Source organism: Salminus brasiliensis, chromosome 14, assembly GCF_030463535.1.
Source record: "Salminus brasiliensis chromosome 14, fSalBra1.hap2, whole genome shotgun sequence".
NCBI lineage: Eukaryota > Metazoa > Chordata > Actinopteri > Characiformes > Bryconidae > Salminus > Salminus brasiliensis.
Window position 1 is genome coordinate 17,670,186 of NC_132891.1, and position 26,049 is coordinate 17,696,234.

The following is a 26,049-nucleotide window of genomic DNA, read 5'->3' on the forward strand; positions in this document are numbered from 1 at the left end:
GAGGACTTGCCAGTTCTACAACTCGACTGCAAGTGGATGAGAAAGAAAGGTAGACAAAGCAGTGAATGATAGGAGTTTGCTGTCCGTTTCCTTTCCCACCAGGTAAAAGGAAAATTTTTTGGTCTGTTGCTCTCAACCCATCGGCTGAACAGGGAGAAGAAATGAACAGCAGAGTGAACACCCCCCCCCCCCCCCCCCCTTGTATAACCTCTGGCACACACTCTCGCACTCTCCCACACCTTCATACGACACACATGCACACAAACATTTGCCCCAATTCAGTCTTACCAAAATGTACCACACCCACACACTCTCTCTCCCACACACTCTCAAAGAGGCCACACCCCAGGAGAGGGGGGCTGAGATAAAGCAAAATAAATGAAGATGAACGAGACACGTTCCATTGACTCTCCTACTGTATTCTAGGCTGTAATAGATGCTGCACCACTATGCCTGGGTGGGCTGTGCCTCAGAAGGGCTGGAGTTATTGTTGTTGCCCTCCTGCGTGTTGGCTACAGCTCCGCGGTAGGGCACCTCGATGATGCGGGGCTTGTCAATGATACGGGCGCAGCGATTGCCTTTCTCCACGATGCCGATGATCCAGGCCTGCTGCCCATCACCCACGCCTCCTTCCTGCCCCAGCGACGAGCTCCGGCTTGCCTTCATTTCCGCACAGAAGCGTGCCGCCTGTTCCCGCGGCAAGCATATCAGGAGACCACCTTAAGGCACATAGACAAGTGTTAAACACTTTGCCTCTTTGAACAACCGCTGATTTGAAAATGCTGTAAATTTCCAAAGACCGAAACAGTTTGTCATTAAAAGTGTGCAAGCATGTTCCATATCTCTGACCTGACGTCTCAGAGGAGGTCCCCTGCAACAGCCCGAAGAGGTTTCCTCCAGCCTTACTGATCGCTGCCATCTTGGCAATGATGGGCAGGTTGTGGATAACGAAGGCCACATCGTTACGCTGCTGTTTTGCCAAATTCCTTGCATGCCCGATGATCCCAAAGCCAGTGATGTCAGTGGCAGCATGTGCATTGAACTTGTGCATTAGGGCAGCAGCTAAACAGAAACAGCAGCCAACCACAGTTTTAAATAAACCCACAAGATGCTATTCATACAACTTGAGGCTGTTCTGAAATAGCCAGAGACTAATTGTTTTATAATGTTTTATTATATCAGGTTTTACTAATAAGAGCAATTGAAATCATGTTTTACTGCATCACATTTCAGATCAAATTTATCCAGAAATACAGTAAAGAGTGTAAAGAGGTCACAAAACTGTATATTATCAGAACAATTCCATACAAATAATCATTCTTTCTTTTATTACCTGTACGGTTGAGTGTAGCCATGTTCAGCATGGCTTCCTGATAAGCCTGTTCCACCTCTTCCTTTGTGATCACCAGCTTGATCTTGTTCCATTTTTCCGGCTGGTTTAGGGAAGAAAAAGCGAAAATGAGGAGAGGCCACAGACACATGGACGGCATGTTGTGCCACCATATAGGTAAAAAAAAGAGCCCTCTTACTATGTCCAGCCACTGATGAGCGTTAACGGCCACTTGAGTTCCGAGAGGTTTGGTAAGAACCAGCACGTCACCTGGTACGGCACTATCTGGCCTGCATACATGCAAAGCAGGGTGAGAGGACATTATACCATTTCTAACTGTAAATAATATATATTATAGAGATGAGAGGACAGGCGTACTGCATATCTGCATAAAAGCCTAATGAAAACCTATTATAGTAGAGACTCACATGATGAAGTCATTGGGCTGACACACCACAGTGGCCACACCTCCTACGATGATCCAGGGGTTCATGACAGTCTGGCCACCCGTCACTGAAGTCCCGCCCTCTTCGGCAGCATCACGGAAGCCCTTCATCAATAAGGGCATCACCACCTCCCGTTCCTGAGACAACAGTGCCATGTTCAGAATCACTTTACACTGAATTGATTATTTAATGAAAGCACTCTTGGAGGGTAATTAATTTAATTGTTTACAAATTTGACACAAGTTAATGGTCGCAAAGCTAAGAAAATCACAGAGAGTGGTTGGTTTGAAAATCCTAATTCTAGATTCAGTGGTGGGGACAGTAACCAGAAGTCTGAAGAGTTCAATGGTTTTAAAAGCTATATCACAAATGTATTACATTAAAGGGTACAGTCTCTGCATGATTGCCAACACTCTGTTTTAATCAATTTACAGTGGAGAAGAACATAGGATGTTCTAAAGCAAGAAAGTACTCAAAGAGAAATGTGTTTTTCTCTTTATGTTGCAAGTAAAATTATAATACTTACTTAGGTAATATAGCAATACAGAAAAACAATCCATCAATCACCAATTGACAATCCACCAACAATCCAAAAGTTCCATCGCAATACACTATTTCTTATTAAACCAGCCTGAGTGGCTTTGTTTACATTTCAATAACGAACTATCTGAAAAAAATATAGTAGAATTTTAACTTTAGGTTATAGCTGCTTCCGGGCAAGAGTAAATGTCAAATTAAAAATTCACAGATCTTCACAGTCTTTAACCAACTAGGCTATACATTAAGGTGAACCTTAACCAACAAGGATGTTAAAGACTAACGAAACTTTCATCATTACTTCATTTAATACCTTTTCCTTGCACACTTAACCTTCAGAGGTTCTAGTAACTCATAAAGCCATTTTAGATATATGGAAAGTAGAAATAAACCCAAAACAGCTCTACACTGCTTAAGCATTCATATATCCACTCCATCAGTACTACCTTTGTTTGATCTGAAGGCTGGAGCAGGTCCAGCACTTTACCTTCACAGTCATTTACACTGTGCTGTAATCTTTTGCATACTGAACTTGCATAAAGGGCCACTATACACACAGAGAAACATCATGCAAAGTAGCAAAGTTCACACAGCTCAAATTTATGAAATCATTAGATATGGAAATTATTCATGTCTCAATAAGTTAGATTAAAAGGTACATGACACTCAGAGCCTGAGGCGGCATAAGAAAAAAGGTTAAATGGAGAAATTCACAGCTCACCTTGTCATTCATCTTCTGGCTTACACTAAGTAGCATCAGCATGTTATCACACTCAGTGATGCCCATGGCGTACAGATCGCTCAGCACATTTGCACAAGCTATTCGACCCTGCCACCAAGTGAAGAACAATCAAGTATTAGAAGATCTAGTTCATAGTGCACATATTAGAACGGTTCTGATGTTTACAAAGAGTGAATCAGTGACAGTTGAACTAAAAAAAAAAGGAATAGTTTAACAACCTGCATTTTGTCAAAAGACACGGATGGCCTGGCAGCACTTACCATCATATATGGATCTTCAACTAAAGGATAGAAGAAGTCTGTAGTTTGGATCAGGGACAAACCTCCATGCCTCAAAGGGATGACACAAGAATCCATCCCAATACCTGAAATATAGACAGGGTGGATTCAGATATGTGGACAATTTAAGAAACTTGGTTGTTAGCCGATTCTGGTCATAGAAGCATTACTTGTTAGGCTTCATGGTACAACAGGCATCGACTTCAAGTGCATATGCATTTAATAGCAAAATAATCTATAATAAATAAATAATAAGAGAAACATACATAACGCCACGGTCATACAAAGACGTCCACTTTACACCATGTTAAATTTCATAATGACTGGATCAATAGAAATGCTCCTAAATGTCATTAAACAAATCATTTTACACAGACTAAAGGGTTTCCCTGCTCCTGTAAAGCTGCCATATGGAGATCAGTGTTTTTTAAGTGACAGCGACGTTAAGCTTCTCTCCTATGCTGCGAGAAGTGTCCACCTGAAACACACACAAGCTGTTTTGGTTATTGTCCAGCTGAATGTTCATAAATGATTACAGATAAGGGTCCATAGTCCATTTATATTGGGTTGGACTAGCAAACTGACTGCTATGTCAGGCTGGTTGAGGTTTTAAGAGAATTTTAACTTCATTTACTATAAAAAGAGCCTAAACCTATACTTAAGAAAATGTGTTTTAACCTGATGGAAGTACTGAAGACAAGCAGGTGCCAAAAACAATCTGATGAATAGTAAAGAAAAGTTAAGCTAAGGGGTTTTACTCAGCAGTCAGTCTCACTGATCGGGCCCGAGGTGTGTTGAAAGTTGGGGTAAGTCTGGGCCGTCTGGGGGTTCCTGAGGGGCACTTAAGAGAGCGACTGCTCTGCAGAACTGTAGTGGGACACTTCAGTGGACTGGCTAAAATACTGAAAAAGAAATTGTTTGAAAATAATAACAAATCCAGTCCAGTTGTCCTGGTTTACAGGTACAAACGAGTCTTATCCGGTTGTTAAACCCGCACGGTCTCCTAATAGCAGGACACTGCTGGATACGCTCTCCCTAGCTAAAACAGGGTCATTAAGAGTTTAGCTATTAGGCTACATCACTGAGTGAACATTTGCATTCACCTGCAAATCTCCCTCAGTCTCCGTGCTTAACTTGTTGACCACTTTCCACACCAGTAACAGACTACACGTTAGCTGCGCCTCTGGAATAACAGGCACTGCGAGCTCTCACTGTTAGCCAGCTGGCTGGCTAGCTAGTCGCGTTAGCAGCACCACAGTTTGTAGCCTACCTAACCGGGGGCCATGTGCAACGGAAGAAAGCTGCCCGAATTCAGCAGCCTCGTCTCCGGCTTCTCCCGTCCTCCCATCCTCTCCCGCCTGGCGGTCGGGCTCAAGTCCCTGCAGGAGTTTGAGCAGAGTCTCCTGCGGGACTTTACAGCCTCATCCCTTCATGTCGGAGAAGGCCGTGAGGCGAAAGGCGCGCTCCAGGCCGTGCTCCTCCGGGTGAAGAGCCTGGTAGCCGGCCGGGTAAAACGGGAGGTAGGCACCCGCTCCGCACGACTCGACCGGCGGAGTTGGCGGCCCCGAACGAGACATGGTGCGCCAAAAGTTACTCGCTCCTCATTCAGACCGTGAAAGCTGGAACTCGAGCAGAGCTGATGTTATTTCCCGAAACGACAGGCTGCTGTCTGTGAGCGACTGTGGGTTGCTGCCGTAGCAATGGCTTGGGTGACTAAAGGTAGGGACCGTACCATCTCACCCACGAGACGGGGAGGGGGGGGCATAGGCTGGTTTTCATGACCAAATAATTGGGATTTAGACCTAAAATTTTGTGTCTTTATTAATGTCGTGTATCAGTACATATTGATCATTCGCTTGACAGAAAAGTTTGAAAGTGGAGCAAAACCTAGCATACCTATTGATTTTAAATGGTACGGTCCACCTATTGTCTAACGCAGGAGTCCCAACGGTCAGAACCAAGTCCTATTCAGCGCCCCGTGCGGAAGTGTCGACACCATAAATCTTTCAAAAGCTTTATTATACAAGATTTTATTCATTTATTTTAACAAATCAGATCCGATGCATATAATCAGTTTTAATTAGGGACTTTCAACTAAATTAAATGGCCATGTTTAATTCATTCTCTGACTCAAAGTGGGAGGGCTGTGAGTGGTTTCTACAGTGCAGATCATTATTGGGAAATGAAAGTTCAGGTCAAGATGAGATCTGGAAGACCTAGAAAGCTCAGAAAGAACTAGTTGACTGTCAAGAACCTGCAGGAAGGTTTAGCTGAGTCAAAAGTGGTGGTGCACTGTGCAGCATTGTTTGCACAAACTCTGCAAAAATGTGTACTATAAAAACTATAAACTTCATCAGGAACAAACAGCATAGCATCCTGCAATGAGAGATTACAAGCCTGCTTGAAAACCATGTACTACTATCTTCCTCCTCCTCCTCCTCCCCCCAACCCCAACCCAAAAAAGGTCTGAGGTCATTTCAGTCACAGACCCCTTATCCATCATCAACATACAACTTTAGTGCATATTTGTGCATGCAAAACTGTACACAATGCTTATTATTATTATTATTATTATTATTAATAATAATAATAATTAAAAAATAATAATAAATTAAAAATGAAGAAAAAATGAAAACTTTAAAATCAGCTCAGTTTTAAAAAAGTTTTTATTCAATGAATTTCATTGAAATGCAGACATTCCAAACCCCAGAATGCGACCACGTGATTTCAGCCTGATAGAACATTTTCATGACATGGCTATATCCAACCTGCATAATATTACAGTTCTCTGGTTTGAGCAAATGACACCTAGCACTCGCATGAGAATACTCACTGGTTGAGTTTTGGAGTATTGGCAATATAAAAAAAAACACATGTTTAGCACCGATGATCATTTATGCCTGAATGGAGCTTTTACTGCTATAGGCCAGGTAGTACAAAGCAATGCCTATTACAGCAGCCAGGACCTCAGTGGACACCCAAGGACCACTCCATGCACCCTAAAACAAAGTTTTGAGAGTCAGTGTTGAACACAGGCACTGCATGAACAATCCCAATAAAGATCACAAACACCAAATGACCTTAAATCAAACATTTCATGCCTTGCAAATCATTCTTAGTATGCGTATGTGTACTCACCCTGTGATCTACATTAACAGTGAAGAGGGGCTTAATGGCTTCAACGTCTTCATTATTTCTTTGTGCCTGAAACAATTCACTCATCATTAGAACCATTCGTCAAATGCATGGCAGGCTGGCGTGCAAATTCAGGTGCGCATCAAAACAAAATCTTTCAAATAACTAATAAAGGGACCACACCTTACGCAGCGTGCTGTAGGACTCCTCATCAAAGAACTTGACTTGGTATGTGCCCGAACCAGCCTGTTTATGGGGAGCACTCCAGGACACCTAAGCAGGATAAAATGAAGTTAGTAACATTTGGTTACAAAGTTTTTTTCCAAATGATGACAGAATGCAAATGAAGTCAACATCATGGGAAACAAACCTGGTATTTCCCAACATCCTGGCCTCTGGTCACAGGAAACTGTTTGCCATTGACATCTGCGTAAAGTGCAAGGCTCTAGAAGTGGATAAAAGTGAAAGAAGTCATTTTGTTAGACATTTAAAACTGTAGTTTTAATCATTAAACTACATCAGTCATGTAACCTTGCCTTTTTTCAATGTGAGGTTTTTCTTGTCCCATGGCTTTAATCTACTGTATAATAGGGACATGCCAAACCGATCCAGGTGGAATCCTGAGCCAGTTCCAAATCTTTGTTTTAACACTGTGTTCAGAGCGCCATCTGGTGTCCTAAAAGCGCCATTAACTGTCATTCCTCAATGCTGCCAGCAGTAAGGATGTTCTCAGAAGGTAAATGAAAGTTTAGTGTTTTAAAGGAACTGGGAGCTGAATGGTCAGCGAGGGGAGTCAGACTGCATTAAAAGATATTAACGTCACTACTAAACTCATCCTGCTAGAAGGTCTCTCATATGTCTATTACATAAACTTTAGTATTAATTAACAGCACAGCTCATCAAAACAATCAGATTCGATCAGGAGGCAAAATAACTGGATTGGTTCATCCCTAATCTTTGATGATCTTGCTTACTAAAATGCATTAGCCACACAAATGTATCAGCTTTTAGCCAACCTTGTCTGTTGTCCATGTCAAATAAATGTAAATTTACTAAAGCATACATAAAAGGTTACAAATACTAATCGTTACTTAATCCACAGGTCACCCTTAATTACTGACAATTGCTTGAATGAATAAATGAAGAGTTTGGGTTATATATAATTTTGGACACAACAGTGCTTCTTTAAAGGAGGTTAGGTCAGGTGGACTACAAAATTACTCTCACCATCAACTTACAATAGCAACCTCCCCAAGACTTTGCTGACCCTACAAGATAAGCTTTCCCAACTGAAACCTGGAAGGGCAGCCTTCGTCTGAGGAATCAGGATTGCGCACTTCAGTTCACTACATCCATGACATAGCATTCAATCCCTCTGTGTTACTTTGGCCATTGATTTTCATTCATTTTCGCAGGGATGCCCTGCACAAATGTCTGAAAAGGTCTCAAAGGTCTCACTTTCTAACTAATAAACATATTGTATACTTTGAAACTCTGGCCAAGAACTGTTTGTAGATGTTGACCACTCATAACAGTTGCGCTGTTTACCTGCGCTCCATTTCCACAGGCCAGGCTCAACTCAACAATGAAGACGGTCTCGGAAGAGATGACTGCATCAGTTGTTGTGTATGAGGAGGTGGAGATGACTGGATCCGTGCAGGTCTCAGCTGAGGAGATCACAGACAGACATATTAATGATTCCTCCAAATCAGTTTACTGTAGACAAAGATTTACAATAATACTAAAGGGTTTTCCACAGGATACTTAAAAGAACTGCATTCTGAGGAGTTCACACTACTACAGGATACTTCACAGGTACTACAGATCAGTGGTGGCTCGAGCCCAAGTCTCAACACATGGGGACAGAGCAAACAGTCTGGGGGACTCTGTGAGGACCTGTTTAAGAGTCACTGAGCATTAGATCAATATATAAAAGGCAGGAGCTACCATTACTCTACAAGTATCCAACACAACTAGATATTTCTCTCTAAAATATTAGAATATTGTTCCACATCACCGGCGACACAGTGCCACAGACTACTCGGAGCTGGCTCCTGTACTGATGACCCAAGTTATGGACACTGTTATGGACTAACGTTATTGCTGAGGAGAACATTTCCTAAAAACAAGCTTAAAATGTACACAAACTGACTAACTGAGCCACACACTGATGATTACAAGTTTTCAATGAGAAAGACTGAAGTTGTGACGCCCTTATCTCCTGTTAGCCAGTGCTAGCTATAGCTGCTAGCTGCGTTTAAAAAGAGACTACGTCCACATTAGCTAGCTAGTACATTAGCAGATCTCTCAATATTTATAAAAAAAAGACAACAAATGCAGTGTTAAAATGTTACCCACCTGCACACAGACTCAAACAAAGAGCCAAAACTGCTGCAATTAGTCGCATCATCCTGTCTGTCTCTGCCTGAAGGAACCTACAGCTAACTGAGCTTTTCTGAAGGAGAGGCCAATCATCACTCCAACGCTGAAACACAGACAGACACGTCATTGCTCTGCAAGGGTGGTGGCGGAGGACTGGAGTAGCGCCCCCAGCGAAAGACTCCGGTATGGCAGCTGCAGATAGTTCAAACATAAGATAAGATAAGATAAGATAAGATAGTCCTTTATTAGTCCCGCAGTGTAACAGCAGAAAGGGATAGCAGGACACTCAGTTACAAAAATTTAGATAAATAATTTACACTATGTACACAATATAAATAAGAATAAAAAAAACAATAAACAATATTATTTACAGCAAAAGACTCTTATTTGCACATGGGGGGGGTATTGCACATAGTATTCCCTGAACATGAACATGTGTGTGTAGTTAAGTGTGTGTGTATGTGGTCCGCTGGGAGCAGTGCTGGTTGTGCAGTCTGACGGCAGCAGGAAGGAAGGACCTGCGATACCACTCCTTCACACACTTGGGGTGAAGCAGCCTGTCGCTAAAGGAGCTGCCCAGTGCTGCCAGAGTCTCATGCATGGGGTGGGAGCTGTTCTCCAGCATGTCTCCTGTCTCCCACCACCTGCACTGGGTCTAAGAAGCACCCCAGGACAGAGCCGGCCCTCTTTATGAGTTTGTCCAGTCTCTTCTTATCTGCCGTCGAGATGCTACTGCCCCAGCAGACCACTCCATAAAAGATGGCAGATCCCACCACTGTGTCGAAGAACGTCCTCAGGAGTGCTCCCTGCACCCCAAAGGACCTCAATCTCCTCAGCAGGTAGAGTCTGCTCTGGCCTTTCTTGTAGAAAGAAACATACGTGAAACGTCCAGAAACACTCAGACCCTGCTTTAGACTCCATTACTCTGCCCAGTCAGTCGCGCACATTCCGCCTGCTTAACCTCCACAGAGGCTCTGGAGCAGCTGCAGATCAGCCTAAACCAGTGCTGAAGTTGGGGGAAACTACTACAGGTAGCATAGCTAGCTACTCCCCTAACTCACATGTTGGTGTGTGTGTAGGCCAGGGGTCATCCAAAATGGCGACGTTGTATTTGAAGCCAATGTAACTTTCTTTGTATTTGTTATTTTGAAGCATTCACGAAGATTTTATTCACATAATTTTTTTTAAGTGACAGCAAAGAAAATATAATATAAAATACTTTAATCCTCTGAGAGTCTCAGTCCCAGGTCTTTCTGGAGTGCTGCTACAGGCTTTGCCGCGCACTGTTAGCTACAACCTTATTTAGCTGTTCCTAAAGCTGGGCTCTGTGCACTCTATAGTGCACTAACAGGGGCTCAGACATTTTGCAGTGATGTCTGAATACTTAGTGTCGAACAACGTGTGCTGACTGGACGTGGAATACCCACAATCCATTGCGCCGTTTGGTTTGAGATTAGATCCACGCGCAGCTGCTCTGTGGAACGCTGACCGCCAGATTGTTTATGCGACGCAATCTGCTGTCGCACAGCAGTGAGGTCACACACCCATAACGAGGTGCCTGAAGTCGTTCACTACCTTGTGGGATTGGGTTCCCTATAGCAGTGCTCTATATAGTGATCTGGATTTTCGCGTGTAGGGGAGAGTGAGTAGGGCACACTGTCGGACGCTGAGCTCTTCGTTTTGTAGTAGTCTGTCGCAGCAATAGAGCGTCACGCAGCGCCTCCTGGGTAATGCAGTTTATATATCTAGCTAGCCTCTTTATGAATCTACAATGATGGAGCTCCGTCCAACAGCTTTGGGACGAGCTTGATAGGCAGAACTAAGCATCCAACATAATCCTGACCTCAATAATAATAATAGTAGTTAATAATAAATAAAACATCTGACCTTCAGAATAGTAGATGGTATTAATACTCTTGATTTTAGAACAAATGCTGAATGAGCAGGGGTTTACAAACATTTGGACAAAGTGGAAACTTTGAAAAATATTACCTACTCTTAAGCAGTTTTATATATATATGCTTTTCTTTAATTATTTAAATCTCTCCATAACAATAGTCTGTACAAAGTTTTCTTTTTTTGGTTAATACATTCAGGTAAGATAATAGACAATAGTAACACAGACAGGCATGATTCCTAAAAGTATCCATACATCCAGAGAGACAAAACCCACAGTTATATTGTCACCGATAGACGTATGCTGCACAGCAGAAACACACACATTCACACGTGCAGTACATTATGCGGTCACAGAGAGGCAGTAAAGATCTTTACATATAACTAATATAATATGTTAAATCAAACCACTGTACTGTTCTATTTCATCAGAAGTGAAACGTCCATCCGATCCGAAAGCAAATAGTCTTATTCTGAGAGCTGATAGTCTTCTTTGTCAAACCCAAAGTTCAGCAGGCACAGATTGAGCTCTTCACCCACTTTTGTTCTTGTGTGCCATCCTGTGTGATTTGTATAAATCTCTGATTTGTTGAATTGTTGTTGTTGGTTTTTTTGAAGCCACCGCTGAACAACACTCTGGGAGCTCTCTTCATGAGCCTTTTCTTTTTCTCATTGGATACAGTCCATCACGTGAATCTGTAGGGTATCCATGTCTGGAGCACGGTACTGACACTTAGGGCACTGGTACTCTGGCAGAACTTCAGGGGCATTCCTGTTCGGCTGTGGCATTACTGGTCCTGGGAACGGTGCAGCTAGAGAGAACAGAGTTAAGAGTCCAGAATGAGTCAAACAGCACAGCACTAGGTGGTTAAATAAGGCTGTGTACTAGCAAGTATCGATACGATACGCATCGATACGATACGCATCACTGATGTTACGATTCAATATATTGCTATATGCTGTGATACTGTAAGCATAGCAATTTATTTATTTATTTGTTTATTTATTTTTATATAAATAAAATATATTTTATTTATATAAAATATACACCTGGTCACTAGATAAGATTTTAGCTATACGCATTTACACTTGGTAATGAAATGAGTCAGACTGAAATCTGACTGCTGTGTGGGGAGGAATATGCAAATTGCAAAAAAATGCAAAAACACCATCATATATATAAAATGGTGGTCATAAAACCACACTGAGAAGTCTGACCTTAATGAAGGCTTAGATGTGGTTTGAGAGAAATGTCAGGTAGGTATTTACAGGGGACTTGTAGTACTAGTGCTTGATAATAATATTAGCCTTACAGAAGCATTTTTAAAAAAAAAAGTCAAATTTGGACTGCAATAGTTTAGAATAGTAATAAAAGTAAAACAGGACACTTTATAAAATTATATTCTCAAGTAACTGCAAATAGTGCCTCTAAACTGACCAGTTGAGTGTTTCTGTGGATATTTCAACAAACAATAATGTTCATGTGATCTAACAAATGTAATGTTTTTCAGTCAGAAGGATGCAGACTTGTGTTTAACTGCATTAAGCATTCAAAAATGTGTTTGTAATCGAATAAGGCTTCTCACAACAGCAATATGTAGTGAACGGTGATATGGCAGATAGTCCATATCTTTCAGCCTTTTTACAAGCAGAGCCTGGCATGTGTGGAAAGGACACGCTGATAAGAGGCAGTGTGTACCAGAAGGTTGTAGGAGCTGGTGAGGTCGGTAGTCATCCTTGTGTCTCTGCTGCATGTTCTCCTGCTTGAGTAGGTTGATGTCAGCCAGCGCATGGTCCAGCTTTTCCTGCAGCTCTTCTTTCTTTTGATTAAGCTTCTCTCGAGCCTCTCTCTCAGCTTGGAAATCTAACTTGTAGATTTCAGCCTAAAAAAAAAATGGATATGTGCAGATGGAGTGAAGAGCGCCCAAAGAAAAAGTGTTTTAAACTTTGTATTAAACTGTGTATTCCTCAAATGGGCAAGTTAAATACATGGAAGCGCAACATATATACTATATAGCTTAAAGTGTGAGAACACCCATTCTTAATACAGAGTTCAGGTGGTTCAGGCACAGCCGTTGCCAACAGGTGTGGAAGTTAAAACCCAAAACCATGAAAACTCTTTAGAGCTCAGTGTCTTCAAACACGTCATCGGTATGTGATGGCTTCTTTACCACAAGTCACTTTGCGAAATTTCTTCCCTGATAGATCTGCCCAAGTCAACTGTAAGTGCTATTATTGTGAATCTGAAGCATCTAGAAGCAACAACAGCACAGCCACAAAACGGTAGCCCGCGTAAACTCACAGCCCGAGCCCGTCGCTAAATCAATGATCCTCTGTTGTATCACTCAATACAGAGTTACAAACATTGGCTCAAAAACTGAATCTGGAGCTTTATGTAATGGATTTTCATGTCAAAGTTGCTGCACACAAGCCCAAGAATACTCTACACTGTGTAGAGGCTTCATAGGAGCACCTATCTATTAAATCTATTAACAGTTTTGAGTGCTTAACTTCCTAATGTGTGCCACCATAGTTTTACTATGAGGTTTGCTGGTTCTTTTTTAATCAACACCTTGCTTTTTGTTGGTTCGAACTCTAATATTATAATATACACAAAAATGCTCTTTGAAGTGCTGACCTGAGCTGTGAGCACTTGATTAGTCTCCTGTAGGACCCTCATTTGCTCCATTTCCTCCTTGAGTTTGTCAATGTGAGCCTGTTTTAAAGCCAGAGCTCGCTCAGCTTCCTCCAATCTGTTAAGAATCTCTGTTTCTCCACCCTGCCATAGAAACAAAACACATATACACACAAAAAGGTTACACACTTCCTGCTTCCATTTGGTACTCAACTGACCAGTTTCCTTAATCTCGCAGACCACAAACTATTTAGAGTACGTTAACATACAGAATGCGTTGCATGAAATAGGGATACTGGTGATTTGACCAGTAAGAGAGACATTTTTACCCACCCTGTTTGCTTGCTTTTCTGTTTTCAGCTTGTTATCATAATCTTGAAACAGACAGGTGTATGCATGCTGGAGCTGGGCCAGCTTTCGTCTATAAAAGAGAAAAACAGAAGATTTAAAAACAAAGACTGAGAGTAAAAAACTTTCGTGCTTAGGTTTGGGTTGCAACTAATAGCCATTTCTATGAATTAAATCTAGTATTAATAGACAAATTGAATGTTTTGCCTTCTGCAATTTCCTCTAGTTTTGCGCCAGTCACCAGCCCACCATTTTAAGTTCTGTCCAAGTTATATTACTGATGACTGTTTGACTCTGTCAAATAACCACTGCATTTCGACACATGAGCCAATGCTGGACAGCCTGCTTGGCTAGCTCCTCATGACATGAGAGAAGATGACACCAGGCTCACCTCTCCTCCACAATGACGAGTCGCTCGTTCTTCAGTGCCGCCTCCAAATTCTGCGTCTGTAACAGGAGCTTGTCCATAGTGACGAAATGCTGCTTCTTCTGCTGCTCCAGCTCTCGCTCCAGATTCTGCAGGCCTTCTGTCTTATGGCGCAACCTGAGGAAACCAACCAGCACACTCAAAATACAGTATCACAAACATAAGACCTCAAACCTCTGAGACTCATAACAAGACCTTGAACCTCTGAAACTTAAATCTCTCTTTGCATGTTTTTGTGACATCGTAAAAATGAGTAAATCAAAACAGGCTATTTTGCTGCTTATGTTTTACATTAAACTAAATTGAGGACTGAATGGTACTTTTTCCAAACTTGAACAGTTTGCTTACTAAATGAAATGAAATGAAATGAAATGAAATTAAACAAGATTTTTAAAAAATCTTCATTTCTATGAATAGGATTATGAAGAAATGTTTTTACCCACAATGTAAAGGGCAGTTGGTATCTGATTTGATCTGATCTAATTTTTCTTAAAATCTTAAGAGAATACCCATTATGTTTTATATCAAAATGTTCAAAATAATCTCTGCTATCTGTATAAAGTGACCCCTTGAACACTGTGTGGTGAGATAATCTGACCCTAAACCTGAAGAATTAAAGTCAAATTTTAGAAATTGTTAATAATTACTTTAAAACATACCTTTACTCATATGGACAAATCGTTTTTGATGTTTAAAATGGCTTTTAAAGTTGACAGACGTAGTGGAATGTATGAGTAAAATAGTAAAAACAGCAAGAGGCAAAGGTTTCTGAGTCAGTTTCCCACAAACGCACAGAGGGACACATGAATCCACTAATTACTGATGACGGACAAGCGAATCCACCAGAGGCAGAGACGAGTATCTCAACTCGTCTTCACAGCCTTGTAACCTAGGATGTACGTCACTTACGTTCTGGAAATGAGATTAATATAAATTAACAGCAATAATATTGGTACTGTCTTAAACAATGTTCAATATGACAGCCACAATCCATCCGTGTTCTTTTTTTCCTACCAAGACAGACACATAAAACGCATATGTGCTCACTTTTCTTCTAAACGTCTCTTTTCTTCTTCACACTTGTCAAGACAGGTCTGGCGCTCCTGCAGTTCCCCAAGAAGAGATGTGACCTGAGCCCTCAGTGCATCAATGTCCTTAGTCAGCTGGGGGGGGGGGGGGTGAAAAATTTAAATATGTGAACAGCAGTAGGCATAACACTGCTCTTTTATATGGAGAAAAGCAGCAGCAGTTACACAAATCCATTACAAATCTGTACGAAAATGAGTATTCACAAGTGTTTGTTTGTGTACCTGAACACATTCCTTCTCTTTCTGTTTGAGGACAGCCTCAACTCGGTCCCTCTGAAACGAATTGTGCTCTAGAACGTTCAGTTTTTCCTGAAGCTCTCTATACCTACACCACAGGACATAGAGGGAACACACATCAGCAGCAAATCCACACACTTCTGTTTTCACAAGCAGATCTTCCTCATTTAAATAGTCAAATCCATGCTGTCAGGGGGCCACCGGTGACATGAGGGGGAAGGAAATACTGTGTATGTGCACATGCAACGAAACACAGCTCCCCTCACCTTCCTTGTGTAGCCTGAAGCTGCTCTGTTAGTTTAGCCAGGTGAGAGCTAAGCAGACACATGAGGCAGGAGTTTGAGGTGAACTTACGTTAGCCACAGTCAACATTAAAGAGTACAGATCATTTCTAGGAAACCAGAGAAAAGCACCATAGAACCCATGCATGCAGTCAACAGTTAGTACAGAGATACAGAAAGAAGTCGTAATTGCTTTGCCATGCTTAAAAGAACAGAGTAAATAGATAGAAAAGGACAATACCTTTCTGGAGAGACTGTGAAAGCACTTGCATTCTGAACCGTCTCCTTTGCTACAACAGCACTCTGCCAAAAAACAAACCAGATGAAGTTTTAAAGGACTGAAAAACTGCTTTTCAAATTCAGTACATCCCTTTGATTGATTCACTTTCAAGCCATTCAAGGCTAAATGTAACAGCTACTTCAGGAGAAAATGGAAGTGAGGCCAAAACGGCTAAAAGCTAACGCTAGGCCGAATGCAGAAGACAGAATGGCTGAACAGAGCCAGCCTTGCTGTATTTAGATCGGTATATCCGCGGAAGTTAGAGGGCCGAAAAAAGGAAAGTGGGAGTCAACCGGAAAGAAGAGAAAGGCCGGTCAAATGCTAGACTGAAAGCCTACAATCTCTTCAGCTACCTAATCGCACTGTGTGTAGAAAGGACAGACGGTAGATACCAACACTCACACATCTGATAAGACTCTGGAATAATTATAAAACAATGGTTCTGTTCTTATAACGGTTCTAAGCTAGGCAAGGCTATGCTATGTGCCTCCTGTGAGCTGTCGCAGTGCCATAAACCCTTCCACACACAAAGGGCCCTTCATAAAACAAAGCCAAAATAACAGTGTTGTAAATAGGCTTGTAAAATCACAAGTTTGTCACAAAGTCACACACCTATTATCTAAGTACTTAAAATACTCAATACATTTTTGGCTCTCAAACGCATGTTTGAAGCAGAATTTGTGAAATAGCAATTAATTCAGCTTGCTCCAATTAGAATAATTTACACCCCCACAGCCTCTACCTGTGGTTTACTCTTATGTTTAAATAGGCAAAGCACTTACTAAAAGCGCTAAAAACATCATTTGGGATTTTTGAGAGAGTAAGAGAGATTAATTGCGTAGCTTTTCGGGTATTACATTATTTGAGGTTTCATTTTTAGGTAATTTTTTCTGCAACATAAAATAATAGTCAAGGCTTTTGCTGCTTCCCCACCATGTTAAAAGGATGAAGGTCATCTCAAGAATTAAAATGTTCTCCAAATGTCCCATAGAAATTACGACTTGTTCAGGTGCAACTTCCAAGTTAAAAAATATCATTTGCCCATAATTCTAAGAGCATGTAAATGCAGCATTTGTAGAATAGTATAGACAATAGTATAGACAGCCCACACAACTAATTCATGATAGGTTCTATTCAATGCACAGGCATCATTATGTTATGTTTAGGAGTGAAACTGAACATGTTTTTCTTTTAAACTGGTCAGTTTGCACTGATGATATTAACTTCCTTAATTAACTTTAGCTGATGTGTACCCAGATCATGTGTGCAACCAAGGAAACATCAAATTAGATTAGAGCAAAAGCTTCAAATGATCTGGTATGAGCATCACTACAACACAGCAATAGGTCAGGTCAGGAGCTTTCACTGTGGTTTTGTCACCTGTGTGAGCCGAGACAGTTCGACACGTAGCTGCTCCACAGTAGTCTGAAGTCCTGCTTTCTCCTTCTCACCCTCCATTTTTTCCTTCTCCAGTTCCTCATTCCTCCTCCTGAGTTCCCGCATTCCTTCCTCCATCTTCTCTTTATGACTTTTCAGCAGCTTTAGGAACTCGTTAGAGCCTTCGCTGGGCTATGGAATGCAGAGATGGAATCAGAAGAAGCAGCCACATGTACTTCATACTCAAGAGTAAAAAATGCATTGGGTGTGTGTACTGTACTCTTTGTTCTTGAGTGCACTTTACATTGAGGTACACATTTTACTCACAAATAAACATTCAAGCTTAACTTGTAGAGGATACATGCAGTGCTCAGAGCCATTTACCAAGCCTGTGTGAGCAGTCAAAATAAAGCTGTAAAAGGTTATCATGCAGCCAGAGTTCTTCCAGTCCCTGATGACAACTATGTAAATTTAAGTTAAGTCCAAAAATCTCTTTGGAAGACCAACACATCTTTTATAAATACAGACAGTCTAAAAAACTGCCCAGCATTTCTGCTCTGGTGGTTCCAAATGGTGCTTGGACCCCGATGATTGCCATATGCAATGTAATATGAAGAAAACAGCGGTTGTGACAGCTTGATTGAAAAAAAAAAAAAAATCATGTGTTCTACATCACTTTTAGCCAAAAACAAAACATCTGCTGATTAGTCTTGATTGCAATGATCATGCCCAGGTTTAAATCTTTTTCAACCCCATTAGAAAGACTTACGAAAACCAGATCCCTCTCTATTCCCAAAATTAACAATTCATCTACCTGATTATATAAAATGACACGTTAATCATTCAAAATGTCAAATTTCTCCTGAGTTTGCATTCGTTTTGTAATGATTGTACTTTACAATTCATGTTATGTAGTCAAATTTACCAAATGTGTATTTCAGCAACTACCTGATGGCTTCCAGGACAGCTGTTTTTAGTCAGTTTTGCCTGCCTGGGATTGTTTGTGGATTCTCTAAAAGAAAGGTATTGCTGCTGCTATTATTATCACCATCATCATTAACAACAGCAACAATAATAATAGTAAACATTATTGTTAACTTGTTAGAATATATATTGTTTAGGTTAAAAACACTATTTTTTAAGATTAAGATTGGGACTGGAACTCTGCAGGGCACTGGATCTACAGAAGCAGAAATGGAATATTAGACACCCTGCAAAACATGAACCTTAGCGGAAAGGAAGCCATAAGGAACAGTTCCAAAGCAAATTAGGAGAAGCAATGATTCACTGGGGGAGTAGCAATTGATCTTGAATCATTAAATGCAGATGCCCAGGTTTAAAAGGCTGGGACGGTGGTGAGGGGCTCACCTGACAGGCCCTGCTTTCTCCCTCCACCCAGCGCTGCCCTTCATCATAGGGCAGGCTGTCATGCAAACTGGGAGGGAAACTACTGGTGGAGCTATTTTCACTAGATGCCTAAACACACACACACACAAATGGACATTTAAGAGAACATAGAGATGTCAGAGAGTATAGCAGAAACCGTATGCTTTACCAAGCTTCGATGCATTGCCTGTCTGTCAGTGTCTTCCTCTATGCCATCCTTCAGGACAGCCTCACCAAATGCCTAAAGAATATAGTTTTTAAAAAATGATCAAGGTCAGAGCTGAAGGAGTTTTTACCATCAAAATAAGCAAATAAAAGCAGTGTTACAGTGGTACAACTGCCCATGTAAACCTACCTCTGGAGAGTGGGTCAGTCCATTGCTTTCTGCATTAGAGCCCTCTAGGTTCTTATCCTGACTTCCTGCCTCAGAAGAATTGCTGGGGCCTAGAGTTGCAGAGTGGCCCACGCTGTGGTTGAGCTTGCCCAGCAAACTGTGATTCTCCTGTGCCAGTCGCTCCACTAAAGCCCGAGCCTCACGAAACTTACAGCTGAGGAACTCTCTTTCCTCCCTAGACCTCCGCTGCCATCCCTCCATCTCCTCACACCTGTCCTTCAGGGCATCATTGCTACGTTTCAGGGCCTCTGTAGGACATTCAGAAATTTATACACACACAGACTCAGAACAAAAACAGTCCAAACCCATAAAAACACAATTATGGTACATTTTACCACGCACCTCGTAACTGGTGGTTATCTGCCAGAAGTCTGTGGACCACCTCATTTCCAGCTAACTCGGGCGGAACCCTCAGAGATCCTTGCGAACTGGCCATAAGTGACCCTTGGCTGGCAGCACCTACAGCCTCCTCTCCAGTCATCTCCCACTGTAAGGTACTGCCTCCGTGAGGCTGGGGCTGAACCATGACCTAGAACAGATATTCATAGAAATAATACCTATCCAAATTCTTATGGTGCTGTTCATGTCAAGCAGTTAAGGTCACACATGCCACAAAAGAACGTGAGGGGGCATTAGTCAAGATTTAAGAGAAACAACCAGTCAACAAAACAATGGATCAGCCTTTCGTTCCTGCCATAAACAGAGAAAATTGTTGTCTAATTATGCTAACAGAGCCCTCTACAGACTTGGTACAGCAGTGGTGTTTAGCTAGAGTGGTCATCAAACTCCCATGTCTAAGGTATGTGGAGCCTGATATGTGGTGCTGCCCACTATGACTTCTTGATAGTGAAATTATAAACCTAAAAAAGTTTCGAAACTTGGCTCATATCGATTTGCTGAGGTGAGGCTAGTCACTGCCTCATGAGTTTATTGCTCACTACCTGTGTTAGCGGATAAGCATTGTTAGCTGCAGCTACCCAATATTATATGGATGTCTCTAAAGCAAAATAGTTCATTGAGGAGACAGGGTGAGGAGCAATAGGGCACTGAAGAGACCAGGGGGAGGAGCAATGGGGCACTGAGGCGATTAGGTGTAGGAGCAATGGAGCATTGAGGCGATCAGGGGGAGGAGCAATGGAGCATTGAGGCGATCAGGGGGAGGAGCAATGGAGCATTGAGGCGATCAGGGGGAGGAGCAATGGAGCATTGAGGCGATCAGGGGGAGGAGCAATGGAGCATTGAGGCAATCAGGGGGAGGAGCAATGGAGCATTGAGGCGATCAGGGGGAGGAGCAATGGAGCATTGAGGCGATCAGGGGGAGGAGCAATGGAGCATTGAGGCGATCAGGGGGAGGAGCAATGGAGCATTGAGGCGATCAGGGGGAGGAGCAATGGAGCATTGAGGCGATCAGGGGGAGGGGCAATGGAGCATTGAGGCAATCAGGGGGAGGAGCAATGGAGCATTGAGGCGATCAGGGGGAGGAGCAATGGAGCATTGAGGAGACCAGGGGGAGGAGCAATGGAGCATTGAGGCGATCAGGGGGAGGAGCAATGGAGCATTGAGGCGATCAGGGGGAGGAGCAATGGAGCATTGAGGCGATCAGGGGGAGGAGCAATGGAGCATTGAAGCGATCAGGGGGAGGAGCAATGGAGCATTGAAGCGATCAGGGGGAGGAGCAATGGAGCATTGAGGAGACGAGACATAGTAATAGGGCACTGAGGAGTGTTTTAAAGTAACTGACAGGAGATCAGTGTAAACACTGACATGAAGGTGATACACACATGCTGATGCCACTTCTAAAATAATAATCAATTTATTAAATTCCACAGCTTCAAATCAGTAATAAATGGGAGAGAAAACCCGGACTAATGCTCCTTTAACGCTTAGAGCAGGACCCTGCCTTTCTGTAAGCTCGCTAAACTTTCACTTTACCGTTATCAGGAACCTACTGTGGCCATGTTATGACAGAGACGTTTAGCCTAGCTTGCTAGCTACCTAACGTTACCTCCAACAGAGAAACTGTTGAGATATAGGCAATCTACTTAGATACCTTCACATGATTGCATCAAGACAAAACAAGACTTTTATTCCTATGGCACTTCACTGGACAGCGTTGGCTACAGTTAAGCTGGTATATAGCAAGCTAGCCTCCTAGCAAGTTAGCTAGCTAGCTAGAAATCTAGCTAGGTAAGAGTGTCAACAAACAAACCGTACAGGCAACGAGGACTAACAACACAGACACACTGAACATCCGTGAAAGCCTATCCGCCCAAAACAGACAGCAAGACAGCAAAATAGCATGAAAATACCCTCACCTTGCTCTCTTATTGACGCCTTTCCAGAAGCCCTCTCTGACTAGGCTAGCGGAGAGCTAACGTGAACTTAACTCCGCCGACTCCGGAAGACTTGTTGAGGCGCCCGAAAAGCGCCGCCGAGCCGCAGCTATAGCTGTCAACAACCAGCCGCCAGTTCTGCCCGCATGTCCAGTGGAAATAATGTCTGTTAGCTGTACGTTTAGCTCACAACGACTGCGTTCAAACGCATCTGCTCAGGAATTCCCCCGTTTCTTCCGTACTTCATCACACACTAAGTAAGCCGTGTGCGATAGAGCCAATCACGCAGGAGCTGGCGCTGTGTTACCGGATATGGCCGAACAGTCGCCTGATCCTGGGGAAGCGCAGGTTAGCCTATATTAATCCTATCATATATTATTTGGCCTGGATTCATTCTAAGGTTATAACATGTTAAAATATCTATATATATAATATATCTAATTAATATTTAAAAGCATTATCTCGTGGCCACAATTTGTTAATAAAAATTCTAAATATAAAAGACCGTATTGTATTATTTTGGGGTCTTCACATACTATTTTGTGGCCACCAGAAAAGTAATTTGTGGCCTCAAAATATGATCTTGTAACCTAACCACATGCTCTGTGCTTAGAAGCAATAGAAAGAAGGGATGTAAAAAAAGAAGTTTGTTACAATTATTTTTTTTGTTTTTCAGATTATCATAATCACTCACAGCCATTTGTCACCATAAAAATGACATATATTTAGTTCCCTGCTTTCTTAAAAAATTACTGATCCTGTGATATTATATTGAGTATAAATACTAGTCAGCTCAGGTCGGAGGAGACACGCTGGGTCTCACCAGCCGGCATTTCACAGCCAGTCTCCTCCTGATTAAATTCAGTAGATCTGCTTCAGGAAAACAGTTTTGCTGAAAGTGGTTCCACACACTTAGTGTTCATCTCTCTAGTCTGCCAATAAGTGTGACTGGAAAAGGCTGGTAGACAGCTTTAGCCCCCCCTGTTTGTCAGATACTATTCAGACTGACAGGCAGGGACGCGCTACTGGTTCGTAATACTGACGAAGAGGAAAATGACTCCTCTGGTCCCTGTCGGAAGTCTCAGAGGTATCTACGTTAGATGAGTCATCATTTCCCACTAAACAAGGCAACTGCGTGAATTCGACAGCCGCACCACTGGAGGGCGTCAGCTTTCACTATCCGCCTTGCACACCACACCACACCACGCTGCTAGCGGGAAATCTGCTAGCGGTTTCCACGGTGTAGCCACGTGTTGATTTCTGGGTCGGTCTAACTTTCTCTGTCCTGTTTTGCGCTGCAGATGTGCTCTTTTGCGTTAGCCACCTTGTTCTTTTTTTAGTCCCCCTTGCCTGATGTTGTCTTTATAGATGTTTAATCACTTTAATCAATAACCTGTGTATTTATTTAGCCTGTAAAACACTCTGATCACATTGTACCAGGGTACAATACCCTGCATACCCTGGTACAATCTGATTAGACACCCGAAAGCGTAGTAGATCTCATTTGATCGCCAACTGAAAACAGTATAAAATACACAATATAAATAAGAATGTAAAAAAGCAACAGCAATATTATTTATCTACCATAGGTAGCAAAAGCCCCAGGCTTCTATGATTCGCAGCTTATGCTATTTGTAGCCCAGAAAAGATAAGTAGGCCTATATTGTGGCTGATGGTTATATTTGCGGAAATACACAAGAAGGAGTTCTATATGCTGAGATATTGGTACGAGTGTTGGCCACATGGTTGGCTGTAAGTCAGTTCACAAGTGCAGGTATTTCAAGGTATATCATGACGTTGGGTGTATTACTGTGATTACCATAGATGATACAAAAAATTTAGCGCGACACTCAGAATTCCCATCCATTTTTTCTGCATCTTTAATTATTGTGATGTAAACAAAATCATTTGATTTTGATGTGTAGTGGTTTACTACAGAGAAACGTACAGGGTCAGATTTCTTCACAGTGGTGGCGATGGGAGGCAGAGGTTGGATTGTCTATGATGATGGTAAAAGAGTGGTAAAACCGAGGCATCCGGCAACATATCTGCACCATCTAGAGTAATAACTGTCTGTGTATATAGCTTTTGGACACATTAACCTTGTCCTGTGAACAGTTCTGATTTGGACTGTTTGTCTAGATCGGCACATTTCATATCAAAGCACTCTGAATGTTTATTTTCTTGTTTTTGAATTATGTAGAAATGTTGAAAATGGAAAATGAATAATTATATAATTATTATATATAATTATAATTATACCAGCACCAAGAGCACACACATGCATTAGACACAGCCAGTGTGTTTCATCCGTTTTGGCGTAATCATCAGACTCCTTCTTGAGAACTGATTTCAAAGATATTTTATCTTCTCAGAATGGTTGGCTTATCTTACTATCTTACTGGTGATTCAAGCCTACCATCATGTTCCATGTCTGCTTCTGAGAGCTTTCAGCACTTTCTGAACTGAAACAGAAGAAGGATCAGAAATGACTTAACTGCAGCACTACTTACATAAGGCCTACTTACAGAAGGACATTTGGCTGGGATTTTGTAATTATCTGAACAACGTCTGCCATTGCAATACTAAAACCTGTCCTTCAGGTTGATCCATGATTGATGCCTAAAGCTACAGTTTTATCTTAATCCCACTTCTTGTGTTAGCACAAAGCCATAACTAGCAAAAGCCCCAGGCTTCCAGGCTTCCATGCTTCGCAGCTTATGCTATTTGTAGCCCAGAAAAGATAAGTAGGCCTATGTTGTATTGTGGCTGATGGTTATATATGCAGTAATACACAAGAAGGAGTTCTATATGCTGAGATATTGGTACAGGTGTTGGCCACATGGTTGGCTGTAAGTCGGTTCACAAGTGCAGGTATTTCAAGGTATATCATGACCTTGGGTGTATTACTGTGATCACCATGATGGTAATCACAAAAAATGGAGTAGGGTTGGGCAATATGATGATATTTTATTGTATCTAGATAAATTTTGTTATCGTGATCGGCAAAATGCTGATATCGGTAGTGCTTAATCAACACTGATCAACAGCACATTTCATTACAAGCAGTGTAATTAGACTGGTTTAATTAGATAAAGTGCAGAAGATTTTAAATACAAATAGTAGTTTTTAAGAATCTGTCACTACTGATGTATTTAGTCTGTGATTACATGTATGGTAATGAATATTGAAATATCGTGATATAGTATTTTTATCGGCCAGCCCTACAAAATATTCTGGCTGTGATCACTTCTGCATATGAATGCTGGTAAAGGCAGTCTGTGCATTTAGTCAAAACTAACTACATAGCTAGTACTGCATTTGAGTAATATAATGCAGTAAAAAATATAGTTCATGTGCTTTTATTTGATCTATGGGCTTTTTAAAAAATTGTTTTCACATTGTGGGGGTGTCCACACAAAGTCAAATGAATCTGCTAAATGTACTAGTTAACAGTACTCGAATACTGCATAGCACCTCCAGACAGTATTATCTTCACATTAAATGCAATAGCTTAGCTGCGAAGGGTGTCAAGTATCGAAGTACAAATACTTTGTTACCTAAAAAGTTTGGTTATCTATACTTTACTGGAGTAATTATTTTTCAGACATCTTTTAACATCTTGCATTTCCATGCAATTATCTGTACTTTCTACTGCTTACATTTTAAAAATAGCCTTGTTACTCCTATTTCATTCCGGCTTGTCTGCATTCCAAAAAAAAAAACTATCCACATAAATCGCGCTATCCAGAAAGCAATCCATCGTACCCGCACATGTCACGTCACGACACTCTAGCAAGGACATAGCAGACCTTGTATGTAACAAAGTATAATGATGACTGTGGCAGACACATGGAAACATGGAACAGCAGAAACAAAATCTGTAACATTTGAAATGATATGGCATTTTATTTTTAATATGTATAAAATATAAAAGAAAGCTTAGTGAGCAATTCAAAGAAAAAAAAAACAACTGCAGGAGATGAATTCAGCACATACACAACAAGATTTAATATTAACTGAGCATCAGCATCAGTGGAGTCCATGGAAATCTGGTGGTTTTTAGAATTTCTTTTTCATGCATTACAGTGGGACACATGGTCATGTGAAGATAAGAGCAAAGTAGTGGGATGGTGGCCCACATTTAAGGCTGGCGGCCCAAAGAGGAGTTGGTGGCCCAAAAAAGGAGGATTCTGACCCAAGGTGGTAAGATAAGCCATACGATTCTGAATCTCCTCCTACAATAATGACATTCCACTGCACCAAACATGGTATACCAATGTGGTGATACTGTTTATAACATCAATGATGCCAAACAAAGAGAGATAGCAAGAAAACTGTGAGACTTAATGTATTAATTACTGCAGTAAGCTGTACCTCATACATTGCTCTCCTGCAATACGGATGTGTTGAAGGAATACAAATGGCCCTGAAACCTTCAAGAACTTTCCTTAGTAAGTGTTGACTTGTATTGAGAAGTTGTGGGGATGATTTTGAGCGTATCTTTCACCGCTCAC

General features: G+C 41.6%; 3 protein-coding genes across 7 annotated transcripts; all 3 read right to left on the reverse strand.

Annotated features, from left to right (window-relative positions):
• Positions 1-202: 202 nt before the first annotated feature.
• Positions 203-5,036, reverse strand: sephs3 (selenophosphate synthetase 3). The gene is made up of 8 exons (XM_072696057.1): positions 4,604-5,036; positions 3,316-3,419; positions 3,035-3,142; positions 1,759-1,913; positions 1,530-1,620; positions 1,334-1,433; positions 850-1,062; positions 203-719 (listed from the first exon to the last, which is right to left on the reverse strand). Exons 1-8 carry the CDS (start codon positions 4,908-4,910, stop codon positions 448-450), a joined length of 1,350 nt encoding a protein of 449 aa, XP_072552158.1. The 5' UTR covers positions 4,911-5,036; the 3' UTR covers positions 203-447.
• A 945-nt stretch (positions 5,037-5,981) lies between these two features.
• Positions 5,982-10,299, reverse strand: ssr4 (signal sequence receptor, delta). Of its 3 annotated transcripts, none has more exons than XM_072696308.1 (7): positions 10,278-10,299; positions 8,827-9,042; positions 8,017-8,135; positions 6,839-6,913; positions 6,652-6,741; positions 6,472-6,537; positions 5,982-6,332 (listed from the first exon to the last, which is right to left on the reverse strand). In XM_072696308.1, exons 1-7 carry the CDS (start codon positions 10,282-10,284, stop codon positions 6,228-6,230), a joined length of 678 nt encoding a protein of 225 aa, XP_072552409.1. In that variant the 5' UTR covers positions 10,285-10,299; the 3' UTR covers positions 5,982-6,227. The 3 variants fall into 3 exon arrangements, with proteins under 3 accessions (XP_072552409.1, XP_072552407.1, XP_072552408.1); XM_072696306.1 differs by lacking the exon at positions 10,278-10,299 and adding an exon at positions 9,624-9,877; XM_072696307.1 differs by lacking the exon at positions 10,278-10,299 and having other exon boundaries at positions 8,827-9,410.
• A 557-nt stretch (positions 10,300-10,856) lies between these two features.
• On the reverse strand, positions 10,857-21,835 carry ikbkg (inhibitor of nuclear factor kappa B kinase regulatory subunit gamma). 3 transcript variants are annotated; one of them, XM_072696303.1, is made up of 15 exons: positions 21,515-21,835; positions 19,542-19,728; positions 19,161-19,447; positions 18,975-19,046; positions 18,788-18,895; positions 17,423-17,611; positions 16,004-16,065; positions 15,748-15,795; positions 15,467-15,569; positions 15,204-15,319; positions 14,121-14,273; positions 13,715-13,802; positions 13,385-13,525; positions 12,446-12,629; positions 10,857-11,558 (listed from the first exon to the last, which is right to left on the reverse strand). In XM_072696303.1, exons 2-15 carry the CDS (start codon positions 19,723-19,725, stop codon positions 11,416-11,418), a joined length of 1,878 nt encoding a protein of 625 aa, XP_072552404.1. In that variant the 5' UTR covers positions 19,726-19,728; positions 21,515-21,835; the 3' UTR covers positions 10,857-11,415. The 3 variants fall into 3 exon arrangements, with proteins under 3 accessions (XP_072552404.1, XP_072552406.1, XP_072552405.1); XM_072696305.1 differs by lacking the exon at positions 18,788-18,895 and having other exon boundaries at positions 21,515-21,834; XM_072696304.1 differs by lacking the exon at positions 15,748-15,795 and having other exon boundaries at positions 21,515-21,834.
• Between the last annotated feature and the right edge of the window lie 4,214 nt (positions 21,836-26,049).